The sequence below is a fragment of the Oncorhynchus nerka genome, linkage group LG15 (genome assembly GCF_034236695.1).
Source record: "Oncorhynchus nerka isolate Pitt River linkage group LG15, Oner_Uvic_2.0, whole genome shotgun sequence".
Lineage (NCBI taxonomy): Eukaryota > Metazoa > Chordata > Actinopteri > Salmoniformes > Salmonidae > Oncorhynchus > Oncorhynchus nerka.
This window is the reverse complement of record NC_088410.1, coordinates 73,869,192-73,882,753: the sequence shown is the minus strand read 5'-3', so window position 1 is coordinate 73,882,753 and position 13,562 is coordinate 73,869,192. Positions and strand designations below refer to the sequence as shown.

Here is a 13,562-nt window from a genome sequence, read left to right as displayed (position 1 = left end):
TATTAGAGGACAATAGACTGTGGGCCATTTGTCTGTAATGGGTTTATGCAGATGCCGTAAGGTAAGGTAAGCTTTAAGGTGCTAGCTGAAACAGTGGTGTGATCCTCTTCTTATGCTAAAGAACTTAAATCCATCCCAGCAAGTTTTAGCTGCCGATGTCCCCATCCAGGCCATCAATCAACACCAACCAATCCAATTTTGTCAGCAGCACAACAGGGCCAAGCACTGCTGGAGATGCCTCAAGCTTTCACACCCATACAGGGTACACAACACTCCTCTCCCTCCCCTTGTGGATCTTTGGTTTACTGTTAGTTCTTCTCCTCTGTTCTTATATACAATGCACATCCAACATCTGGAACCACTGGTAGAGGTATGCTAAATGACTTGTAAAAAGCTCCAATCCCCTCCCCCAAAGGCAGTCGAAGCCAACTGGAGTTTTTAAGACCTTCCTATACATTTTTCTTTTTGTTTTTGAAAAAACAGGCCTGTAACATGATACCGAAGGTCCCCTGTCCCTGCTTTGACCTCCATCCCCCTCTCTACCATCACCCCATTTCCTCCCTCTCAGCCATCCCCCCTACCCAAACCCACATTAGTAACATTCAATGAAAAACAATGGGGCACTGAGGTGGGTAGTTGGCCTCTCGCTGCTTCTTAGCCTGAGCTTTGCCCTCGTCCCGGGGGGCTGCATTGGATGGGGCAGCATGGGTAACTGAGTATATTGGGATACAGCTGGGGGACAGCGTCCATGTCACAGAAGTAAAACATTCACTACTGTTAGATAGAGGCATTCACTGGCTGCTGGGTTTGACCGTAAATGCACAGAATACTCTTTTTCCTCTGTGAAATGGCAATGGGAAGTGCCAGGGCAAATTCCTCTATCTGTTTCTGTTTCTCTCTCTCGCTCGCACTCTCTCTAGCTGTCTCTCTCTCTAGCTGTCTCTCTCTCTCTAGCTGTCTGTCTCTCTAGCTATCTCTCTCTCTCTAGCTGTCTCTCTCTCTCTAGCTGTCTCTCTCTCTAGCTGTCTCTCTCTCTCTAGCTGTCTCTCTCTCTAGCTGTCTCTCTCTCTAGCTGTCTCGCTCTCTAGCTGTCTCTCTCTCTAGCTGTCTGTCTCTCTAGCTGTCTCTCTCTCTAGCTGTCTCTCTCTAACTGTCTCTCTCTCTAGCTGTCTCTCTCTCTCTAGCTGTCTCTCTCTCTAGCTGTCTCGCTCTCTAGCTGTCTCTCGCTCTTTCTGTCTCTCGCTCTCTCTGTTCTCTATCCCTCCCTCTCAATTCAATTCAAAGGGCTATATTGGCATGGGAAACGTATGTTTACATTGCCAAAGAAAATGGAATAGACAATAAACAAAAGGGAAATAAACAAGGGAAATAAACAATCAACAAACATTACACTAACAAAAGTTTTAAAAGAATATAAACACTTCAAATGTTATAATGACCTGCCACTGGCATTAAACAAAGCATGTGTGTCCATTCGCATCACCAACCACAGCTAATGAAGTCACCGAAACCCTTAACAAAGAGTTGCAGTCTATTTTGGAATGGGTGGCCAGTAATAAACTGGTCCTGAACATCTCTAAAACTTAGTGCATTGTATATGGTACAGATCATTTCCTAAGTTCTAGCTGAATCTGGTAATGCATAGTGTGGCTGTTGAACAAGTTGAGCAGACTAAATTACTTGGCGTTACCTTAGATTGTAAACTGTCATTGTCAAAACATATACATTCAATGGTTGTAAAGATGGAGAGCGGTTTGTCCGTAATAAAGAGATTTTTTGACCACATTCCAAAAAGCAACCCCTGCAGGCTCTAGTTTAGTTTAATCTTGATTATTGTCCAGTCGTGTGGTCCAGTGCTGCAAGGAAAGACCTAGTTAAGCTGCAGCTGGCCCAGAACAGAGTGGCATGTCTTGCTCTTCATTGTAATCAGAGGGCTGATATAAATACTATGCATACCAGTCTCTCTTGGCTACGAGTTGAGGAGAGACTGACTGCGTCACTTCTTCTTTTTATAAGAAACAATGTGTTGAAAATCCCAAATTGTTTGCATAGTCAACTTACACACAGCTCTGACACACACACTTACCCCACCAGACATGCCACCAGGGGTCTTTTCACAGTCCCCAAATCCAGAACAAATTCAAGAAAGCATACAGTATTATATAGAGCCATTATTGCATGGAACTCCGTTCCATCTCATTTTGCTCAAATAAACAGCAAACCTGTTTTCAAAAAACAGATAAAGAAACACCTCACGGCACAACGCCTCTCCCCTACATGACCTAGATAGTCTGCGTGTATGTATTGATATGTTGGCTACGTGTGCCTTTAAAAAAAATGTATGCTGTTCTGTCCTTGAGCTGTTTTTGTCTATTAATGTTCGGTATTATGACATTGTTCATGTTTTGTGTGGACCCCAGGAAGAGTAGCTGCTGCTTTTGCAACAGCTAATGGGGATCCTAATAAAATGCCAAATACTAAATATTATTGGTTATGTACAGTGTTGTAACAATGTGCAAATAGTTGAAGTCTCTCGCTCTCTCGCTCTCTCTCTCGCTCTCTCTCTCGATGATGATGATGTGCTGCAGCCCGGTCTGCTACTGTCTCAGCCCAGGTAACCAACATAGACAGTGTGCATTTCTCTAAAGATTGTGAGAAGTCAATCTGGAAGGCATTTCTCCTCCTTACATTTACTTCATGGTTGAGGCATTGCATAGACATTGCTTCATACAGCTTTTATTTGTTTACAGTATGTTGACTGTTGGCCACATCTGTTTTAGCTGAAAGAGTTTGAAAACGCAGCCACTATTCCTCTAGCCGTGTCAATATTTCTTCAGTAACGGTACATTGACTAGACTATACAGTGCATTCGGAAAGTATTCAGACCCCTTGACTTTTCCACATTTTGTTACATTACAGCCTTTTTGAAATGGATTAAATGCATTTTCCCCTCATCAATCTACACACAATACCCCATAACGGCAAAGTGAAAACAGGTTTTTAGAAATGTTTGCAAATCTATAAAACCTAAAAAACAGATAGTTTATTTAAATAAGCATTCAGACCCTTTGCTGTGAGACTCGAAATTGAGCTCAGGTGCATCCTGTTTCCATTGATCCATCTTTGAGTTGGTTCTACAACTTGATTGGAGTCCACCTGTGATCAATTCAATTGACTGGACATGACTTGGAAAGGCACACACCTGTCTATATAAGCTCCCACAGTTGACAGTGCACGTCAGAGGAAAAACCAAGCCATGAGGTTGAAGGAATTGTCCTAGAGCTCCAAGACAGGATTATGTCGAGGCACAGATCTGGGGAAGGGTACCAAAAAATGTCTTTAGCATTGAAGGTCCCCAAGAACACAATGGCCTCCATCATCCTTAAATGAAAGAAGTTTGGAACCACCAAGACTCTTCCTAGAGCTGGCCGCCCGGCCAAACTGAGCAATGAGGGGAGAAGGACCTTGGTCAGCGAGGTGACCAAGAACCTGATGGTCACTCTGACAGAGCTCCAGAGTTCCTCTGTGGAAATGGGATGACCTTCCAGAAGGATCACAGTCTCTGCAGCACTCCAGCAATCAGGCCTTTATGGTAAAGTGGACAGACAGAAGCCACTCCTCGGTAAAAGGCACATGACAGTCCGCTTGGAGTTTGCCAAAAGGCACCTAAAGGACTGAGACCATGATAAACAAGATTCTCTGGTCTAATGAAAGTGCAGCATGGTGGTGGCAGCATCATGCTCTGGGCATGAGGAGAAAAAATTATTGAAACTATTTTAAATAGGGCTGTAAATTAACAAAATGTGGAAAAAGTCAAGGGGTCTGAATATACTTTCCGAATGCACGGTACAAGGCAAATCTTCAATTAAATCATTCAAATGTTGACAGTGCAAAATAGATGAAGATCCCCATCTCTTTCCCTATCCCTTCCTCTGACACACACACGAAGTCCCAGAGAGGACTGTGCTTTGTCAGACTGGCTGACTGGGATCTGTGCTACCATGGGCTTAAGACCTTTAACCTTATAGCTATGTCACCATGTGCAGCTCAGCTGCTGTATTCTACCATCAGGCAACCCTCAGTGATGGGACAGACACTTTTTTGTCACACGGACATTGGCATATGCATTCACACACACACACACACACACACACACACACACACACACACACACACACACACACACACACACACACACACACACACACACACACACACACACACACACACACACACACACACACACACACACACACACACACACACACACACACACACACACACACACACACACACACACACACACACACACGTATCCAGTGCAACTCATGTCAACTACCAGTACGATGTTGCATTCTTCAATTAAATCATTCAAATGTTGACAGTGCAAAATAGATGAAGATCCCCATCTCTTTCCCTATGTTACAATAAAGGTTACGTGAGCATGCCAGAGTGTGGGGGTATTCAAAACCAGGTCATTCTTCCCCTCTAATCAGGGACTGATTTAGACCTGGGACACCAGGTGGTTATAAGGTAGAACATAAAACCATCAGGCTCCAGACATAAATGCTGCACGGCCAATGCAGATGTCGGATTGACCATGCAGAGCCTTTAAGGTTTGAATACCCCTGTTATATACCTTTCTTAGTTGTTTTTTTCCATCCTGTGTATATGATGATGGATTTGACCAGGAGATGGCGCCATCAGACTTGCTCATATAATAAATGATGATACAGTGTGTGCGAATTATGTTTTGGCAATACTATACTTAATACAACAAAATGGCAACAAAATGATATGTATTTTAGGGAATATGTAATCATTACTCAATTAGAGATGCCATATGGTGATATAGAGAATTAGTATTTATCTTATATCGTTTCCAATAATAACATTATCTGATGTAGCTAGAATGAAAAAATGGAATACAAATGCACTGACACGTGGTTTTGCAGTAAGTCCAGTCATTAGTCTACCACTTAATTGAGACTTTAGAAAAGAATGGGTCCAGCCATGACACAATTCCTCTCTACCCAGGACTCTACAGTATTTTCCCCACTCAAGAGTTGTTTCTGCCAGCCTTGTTTAGTTTCTCACTGACGATGGATCAATACATTTTTATGAAGTGCTCTCTGATACATGGCCACTTAATTGAAACACACTTTTTAGGCATTGATGAAACATGCCTGTCATGCAGTGTACACCTCCCAGCCTAAGAACTAAACATTTGTAGCAATCTCAATGCTACGTTCTAGTGGCATGAAAATGATTTATTGACTAGGGTACATTACTTTTTTGCAAATATGACTTTTATGTCAAATTGATTAGTGTGTGAGAAAAGGTTAGGTTGACTAACCACCTTGTTCTCACCTGAGATATGATTGGTTTATGAATATTGAAGAGGTAGCCTGGGCACCAGACAGGAGAATAACAAGCAATGAACAGTAAACTGCAGGTCTGACAGTCTACTGTAGAGAAAAGACTGTCCATCTATCCAACAACACCGACTGCGATGGCTATTCTAATCCCTTCATTTCATAAACAATTCATTTCAACTACATTATAGCAGAATCTGTGTGTTTGTAAATGTGCACCTGCATAACTTATAATGCGAGTAAGAAAAAGTGAGATGAGCTATTGAGTCAGAAATATATATTTAAAAATGTGTGCATAGATAATTGGCTACACTTTCCATTGACTGTTATGCTGCTCAGGATCCAAAGAGACTCCATTTAGTATTCACTGCAGTTACAACGAAGAATGGAATTATTCTCCAAGATCTGCAGCGAGAGCATGGTCTTGCTTTCCCTGGCTCAAGCATACTGTAGCCAGGGCTATGGAGGGAGAAGACCGAGCTGAAGGACTATTAAAGCAGGCAGATTGTGGCTGTGGGTTGAATCAAATAGGATTTACTTATGTTCCTATCAAGCAGGGGGAAAGCGCTCTCAGATTGTAGGGTTGTTGGGTTGTGATTAAAGTGCCACAGTGTTTCTTGTAGCTCTACTGTATTGTGAATCTATCCAGTCTGTTTCTGGCCAGCCATACATATGCCAAATAAGAGGACTCCCTGTCGGCTGCTCGTCTGTCTGTCTGTGGGTGGAGAAGGTGTGAGCTCTAATGATGCTCCCCAGTGTTTCTCAGGGAGGTGAGCTGGCTGCTAGTTGCTGGGTGAAGGCTCTCTGACAGGCAAAGGAGTGAGGCTGTCAGTTCTAAAGAACAGGTACATTATAGAGTCTTAAAGATACCTCTCCCCCACTCCTTTACATAGAGCCCTGTAGGGTTAGTATGAATAATGAATTACTCTTATGGTAAGTACCCTTGAGGCCCCCTCTATTGTACCTACATACTGTAGAATTGTATGCTGGCTGTAGTCCTTGACCACTTGTCCCCATCTCCAATTTAAAAGTTTGTGGCTCCAATTTGATTCAAGCTATTTTCCCAATATGTAGTTTCAGAGACTGAGAATACAATCACTCTTCATTTGCTCAAATGATTTATCTTAGCTCAATAACATACCCAGGATCATTTTCTTAGAAAAAAGACAGACCTGAAGTTGGAATTTACTTTTCCAAACTCACTCTGAAGACTTATTTCAGAGGTATAAAGGTATCAGTGATAATGGAGATGGAGCTAAATCAATGTTAGCAATTACCCAGATTAATGAACACGAGTAGGACAATATCCCAGAGATCATTGTCGACCTCAGACTTCAGACTGTGGAAGCCCTGTCCAGAGACAGTGCCCTGTCCGATACCAATTTACAACACTATTCAAGTTGTATGCTAATGCGGCCTAAGCATGGTGAGTAGAGTAGGCTACAGGGCTGGGTTGTCTAGGGCTGCTTACGCCGGCAGACAGATAAATCACCTCCCTAATAACAGCATCAGACATTGGCTCCAGTGTGAGAATGGGAACACAGAGTGGAGCGGCTATGAATTATGAAACATAAAATGCTTGAGTGGATAATCCACTGCATGTTAGCTTCATCGTGAGGATTGGGAGATGGTCCAAGTCGGCGTCAATGCCATCTATTCTGTTGGTCCAAAATATTGGCCAAAATAATATGCATATCTGTAAGCTACTAGTAACATCCTCAAGGCTCTCACATTCTAGCTATGACTCATTCATGCTAATTCAAAAACACATTATTCCTGTAAAAGAATCCAGACAAATGTATTTCCTCAAGTTGACTTTTTAATGTATAGCAACAGTACAAAGTGAATCATTTGCTTGCAAAATAGGAGTGTTTTGTATGTACAATATTTATACAATAAAATATTGTTTTTAAAAAGGTTCCATGTTAAAATGTCTTACAGTTTATTGCACAACACATTTCTAAATGATCATCATCAAAACGTCACACAGGAAACAGTGTCGATATAATAGTGGGAGGGAATATTTGTAACATTTAGTTTTTTACACAAACAGGACATGACAGGTTTTTTCTTTTTTTCTTTAACTTCTTCGTTTTTTAACTGTTTTACAATGACTGTAGAATAACGGAGAAATCCCCAGGAGTGTAATATAAATGTCTTCAATGCAGATAAAGATAAACACAAACCCTGGATTAAAGCCATCCTCTGGAGTGTCCAGTTGTATAATATCCATCTTTAAGATTGCACTCAATGAATGCAGCAGCAAACATTATGAGTCATTGAATATGTGAAAATCAAACCATTTAAATGGCTATTCTGTCATTTTGATCTCATTCTGTAATAACATTAATGGGACATTTAAAAGAATGATACAGACTATTTGATGCAAATGGAATCTTGAGTGTCCACCTTTAAAAGCATGCTATGTGGAAGCCTGAGGATTCTCCGAAAATATTACACAAAGATCTAATGTAATTCAAGTATCATGTTCGGTGTAAACAATGACTGATGGCTGAGAAGTCTCATTAACCAGGATGAAAATGATCTGGCCCACAGGAAGTAGTTAGCTGTCATTAATCTTCCAGCTCTATGGAATGATTCCCAAAGCACCATTTGGCTTCTTTTGGTCACTGCTAATCTAGTTCTTCCCTCACTTCCCTCATGTCTGTCAGATTGCCTTAATAACTTAAGACCGACCACCTTATTCAACAATTTTATATATAATTCCTACTTTGTCTACAGGGCATTTAGGCCTAGTATGATAAACTTTTGGCACTAAGAGGTCAATAAACTGAAGTGATAATTTTAAATAAATGATATATTTGTAATGGCTTTCTATATAGATGTGTTCTGTTTATAATGTATTGAATTCTGATGAATTAATTAAATCAAATATGCTCTGCAGTATTTACACAATAGCATAAATAGATTCACAGAAAGATTTTGGGCACCAGATTACCTCCACTCGCCATGCACTCAGTGTCCAGATTTAGGCACATGTTTACACAGGCTGTAGGCAGTGTAACTGTGTAACCATTGCTAAGGCAGATTTGGTTGGATCCAGCCCAAAGTATGCAAAAATGGAATTGAACCCTCAACCTGTAATAATAGCGTTGTGTGTCTGGAAAGCTGAGTGTCAGGCAGAGAGGTAGCCCCCCCCCCCACCCCCCCCCAAAAAAAATGATGCTACCTTGGATGACATGGAGATTCAGGATAACATTTTACTGCCACCCAATCTCAGAGTAAATTCTAACTTTCATAGAGCCTTCATACGCTTTCATAGAGCCTTCATACGCTTTCATAGAGCCTTCATACGCTTTCATAGAGCCTTCATACGCTTTCATAAAGGCTTATTAGACTTGTCCACTGAAGTGGAAATGCCAGTCCAAGGCCAAGGCTATGATATGTATGTCATTAGTTCATACTTACATAAATGTATTTTGTTTTTGAAGTAAAAACAGAAAGTTATTTTGTCTTTGCCTCCACATGTGGTCTCATTGCAGCCAACAGAAAGAGAACAGCAGTACTTGGTGAATTTGCTTGTCTATCCATGTTCTTCCCTTGTTGAGCACTCAGGCGGAATTATTCTGCAGTTCCCTTTTACTTTACCTGCGGCTTTTGGGTGTGCTTGCTCTGCTGACAGTTTGTGGCCTGTGTCCTGGGCCTTGTCATGGCAGTGTGTCTCTGAGTACACACATCTGTATGTCTGTCTCAGCTCTCCACAGACATGGCTGCGATGATCTGCTCCACCTTGTAGCCCAGCCGCTGCTTCTGGGCCTGCTCATCCTGCTCCAGGGCCTCAATGATCTGACACACACACACACACACACACACACACACACACACACACACACACACACACACACACACACATGAAATCAGCAAAGCAGGCAGGGAAACACAAGGTTACTGTACTTTGTGCTGCAAATTCCCTCCTGTTACTACACATGGACAGGCTAAGGGATACTTTGATAATAGTTTGAATCTAGATGCATATGTTCTGAATGGCACCATGCCCCCCTACTATAATGTGTAACGATATTGAAGTATAGGGCCTCACCTCTTGGCTGTACTTGCTGACGTAGGCGTAGATCTCGTGAAGGGCACTGAGCACATTGAACTCATGGGAGTGAAGGCGGGCCTGCTCGGCCAGGTAGGCATTCATGTCCTGGTCGCTGATGGCAGGCAAGCGGTTAATGTCTGCGTAGTACCTAGAGGGAGACAGAGACACACTGTACTGTCAGCAACCATCAAGCCTGGGGGTTAGAGCTGTTCTGTCAGCCCAAGTGTGACTGTAAGATATAAAGGTAGTCTGGCTAATAAAGTGTGTCTACCGCAGTCATTTCAGTGGGAAATAATAACTAAGAATCAAATTAATAACATCACAGTTGAGTGATGCAACTAACACACACATACACACACACACACACACCTCACCTCTCTACCCAGCTCTTGTAGTGGGGGATGTCCTTGGCATAGAGTAGCTTGGTGGAGGGTGAGTCCTTGCCCAGGCGATGCTCTGAGGTAGAGCAGGAGTCCATGAAGGTCTGCGCCACAACAGACAGACAGGCATCTGTGATGCTGCTCTTGTGGATGTCAAACACAAACTGAGGGTTCTTGATCACATTCACCCAGAAGCGCAGAGGCAGGCTGGGGCAGAGAGAGGACGAGAAATACAATTTTCCAAACAGGCTATATATTAAGACAATCAGTATAAATTCATTATTTTGTGCTGTTGCTTTCAAGTAGCATATTAAATCTGCGCTCCCTCACCAGTTGCTTTTCCATGTGTGGCGAACGTCCATGTCATGGATGCCGTGCTTGTCAGCCTGCTCGTCCAGGAAGTCAAACATGTACTTGATGGCGAGTGGCAGAGCACTACCCCAGCAGACGGTGCTGAACAACGTCTCAAACAGGTCATCGACAAACTTCTGCAGCGTACCCTAACAAAACACCACAGCAATGTTAAAAGCACACCATATCGTTGGAACATACTTACTGAATCTGTAATTGCTAAGATGCTCTGGGAGAGGCTGAGGTAATACCTTAGTAGCCAGTAGCCTGGTCAGGTAGATCTCTGACACCATCTTGGAGCCGCGTTCGCCCTCCTTCTGGTCCCCGTGGTCGTGGTTCTTGACCAGGTGCCACACCTTCACCCCGCTCTCCATGTCCGGGGTGAGCATGGGCATACGGGAGTGAGGGCTGTCAGGGCTGGTGGGGTTGGAGCGGAACGGTACATCTGCAGACACACGGACGGTCTCAAAACATGAGCAGGAACATCAGCAGGTCAGGTGGAATAATGAATAGGTAAGTGAGTGGTGTGGTGGTGATGGTGGCTCCAGGGCAGCCCTGACTGACTGACCGTATCGGCTAATGCTGCGTGGGAAGCTGGCTGAGGAGGGCAGGTTGTAAGAGGACATCTGCTTGGGCACCAGGGCCACCACACAGCGGTCTGACACCTGCAGGATTCATAGGAGAAAAACAAGGGTTCATGTCAGTTTAACCCACTCCCAATTCAACATTATTGGGTCAGAATGATTTCCACAGGAACATTGATATGATGAATCCAGCCTGATGAGACCTATAGGAGTTATATCATTTACTATTTGAGATATATAATGAACTTGTTAATACAGTCTGTAAAATAAAACATGCATTTGCAGTGATCTAGTGTAACAGTATAACTTTAGACCGTCCCCTCGCCCATACCCGGGCGCGAACCAGGGACCCTCTGCACACATCAACAACAGTCACCCACATAGCATCGTTACCCATCGCTCCACAAAAGCCGAGGCCCTTGCAGAGCAAGGGGAACTACTACTTCAAGGTCTCAGAGCAAGTGACGTCACCAATTGAAACGCTATTTAGCGGACACCACTAACTAAGCTAGCCGTTTCACATCCGTTACACTAGCAAGGACAATTTTTTAGATATCGTTTGCTATGCTATAAATGCCATGGATGATGCTTTGTGTGATACCCATTTCATGCTGAGAAATGTCCTATAGGGTCTGCTCACTTATGCTATGTGCATGCCTTTTGCAGTAAAGCAGGCCACCAACATGAGCGGAAGTCACTGCTGCTGCTGCTTTGCAGATTCAGCTGTCACACAGAACCAGGTACACACCAGAGAGACTAAAAGTAATTGAGGAAAATTGTTCACATCCTTGATAGATTTTATCAACACATTACGCCTCTTTCAAACCTCTCTCCTGGTGTGGCAGCCAAGGCTGAATGTATTTGTCTCTTGGCTTCATACAAACGTGTTTTACACCCCAGCTGGAGAGTCAGAGCATGTGTGGGTATAGAGTGAGATTGACTGTAATGTGTTTATACTTGTGCACTATTTGAAGCTGTTATGAACACCCCCCATGATTTACCTGTAGGAGGAAGCAGCTGACTCATACAGGAGATGAAAGAGTTGGATCAGTTTGGTTTACTATGGCCAGAGGAAGCAGTGAGGACAACATACTGTACATTCATGTTAGTGAACTGTGTGATGGGGATTGGGGAGTGAGTGGCTTGACCTGGTAGTGCATGAGGGTGTTGAGTCTTTTCCAATCGCCTTCAATCTTAGTGGTGATGTCTTCATCCTGCAGGACCACACGTGCCGTCCTCCCCTGGCGCCATTCTGTTGGGGATATAAACACAGGGGTACATCTATGAGTCCCTCAATAAGTCAAACAATCAGACAGAGAAAAATCACTTGTTTATCTTAATATCAGTTATTGTAGGTCATCCATTAATTCCGACTGGAGCCAGTCTGACTCACCGAGGTCCATGTCTGCAGCGCGGGGCCTCTGGGAGAAGTGCATGTTCCTACAGACAGCATCCAGGATCTTCTCCTTCACCTGGGTGATGGTGTCACAATTGAGCGCCTTGACAGGGATCTCAGGGCTGTTCTCATTGTCTGGGTTTACACAGCTCAGAGTCTGAGTAGGGACGAGAGAGAGAGAGAGAGAGAGAGAGATGTCAGCACTACCTACTGTCCCTCTCTATACACTGGTCTACTGGCTGCATGGAGGTGTCTCTCATTGTGTGCCATCACTTTCACAGCTTTGGCCAGAAATGTAATTTCACACTTTCAGCTGGATGCTGGGTTGCCAGCTCCAGCAGGGCACTAAACGGGTAATGAAACACAACCTCTCCGACAGGGCGATCAGAGAGGTGTCATCTTGTCACTGGGCTGCTCTCAGCCTGGGGGATGAGGCACACTGCTGCTGCACCCAACTTCTGCTTTAGCTACAGACCATTTCCCCCAGTAGCCAAGCAAAGACCGGAACTGTCTGGCCCTGGTTAGATAATCTCATTAAATTCTTAGCTGATTGTGTCACTGAAAGGCATGTAAAATATTATTTGGCTCTTTTGGCTCTTTACTGTTTTATTATCAAGCAAATTAATTCTCCCTTATTCAGAGGTTTAACATAAGGGCACCATGAGTTGATATTTACAGAGCACAGCATGTTGCCTACCAGCTGTGTTGTAAGCGGAAAGGGGGATACCTAGTCTGTTGTACAACTGAATGCATTCAACTGAAATGTGTCTTCCGCAGTTAACCCAAACCCTCTGAATCAGAGAGGTGCGGGGGTTTGCCATAATCGACATCCACGTCTTCAGCACCCGGGGAACAATGGGTTGACTGCCTTGCTCAGGGGCAGAACGACATGTAGGCAAGCTTTCCACTATCATGGTGGTAACTGAGAAAATATTCCAAGTGGTTTTAATGGAATCTGACATCTAAGACAAATTGTTGTGTGGTATGTTGACTCACCAGGGTCTTGTATTCAATCTGTTGGCGGATGAGTTTGTCTTCACTGAGGGAGTAGCGCGCCTCCCCGGTGATGCAGTCTATAGGTCCCTTCTCCATCTGCTGCTTGATGGCACAGTACAGCATGAAGAGAGGCTCACCTGCACATTCCTTTGTCCAGGGAGGAACAGAGGATGAGAGGATTGAGAGAGGCAGGAGAGGAGAGACATGCCTGTGAGCTATTCACCCCCGTATGACTGGGATTCAGAGAAGAGAGCATGAGTCATCAACTCTAAACTCCAGGTTGCTTAGCATTGATTTGTAGAGACCAATAAGACCTGCTTGACCTCTGAGGTGAACATTATTGCTCTACATTGTTCATAAAACATATTCATAACACACATCATGGGGCACAGGTGTAATCCAAATGCACATAGAAAT

The 13,562-nt window shown here is 43.6% G+C and overlaps 1 protein-coding gene across 1 annotated transcript in view; it reads right to left on the bottom strand.

Annotated features, from left to right (window-relative positions):
- Positions 1 to 8,537: 8,537 nt before the first annotated feature.
- Positions 8,538 to 13,562, bottom strand: part of LOC115143284 (plexin-A2-like) — a 56,478-nt gene continuing 51,453 nt past the window's right edge. The window contains exons 23-31 of the mRNA XM_029683526.2: positions 13,146 to 13,292; positions 12,147 to 12,306; positions 11,902 to 12,005; positions 10,738 to 10,834; positions 10,421 to 10,614; positions 10,149 to 10,318; positions 9,813 to 10,025; positions 9,436 to 9,586; positions 8,538 to 9,182 (exon numbers count right to left, since the gene is read on the bottom strand). Coding sequence (XP_029539386.2) covers positions 9,087 to 9,182; positions 9,436 to 9,586; positions 9,813 to 10,025; positions 10,149 to 10,318; positions 10,421 to 10,614; positions 10,738 to 10,834; positions 11,902 to 12,005; positions 12,147 to 12,306; positions 13,146 to 13,292 — 1,332 coding nt within the window. The 3' untranslated portion in view covers positions 8,538 to 9,086. The remainder of the gene's footprint in view (positions 9,183 to 9,435; positions 9,587 to 9,812; positions 10,026 to 10,148; positions 10,319 to 10,420; positions 10,615 to 10,737; positions 10,835 to 11,901; positions 12,006 to 12,146; positions 12,307 to 13,145; positions 13,293 to 13,562) is intronic.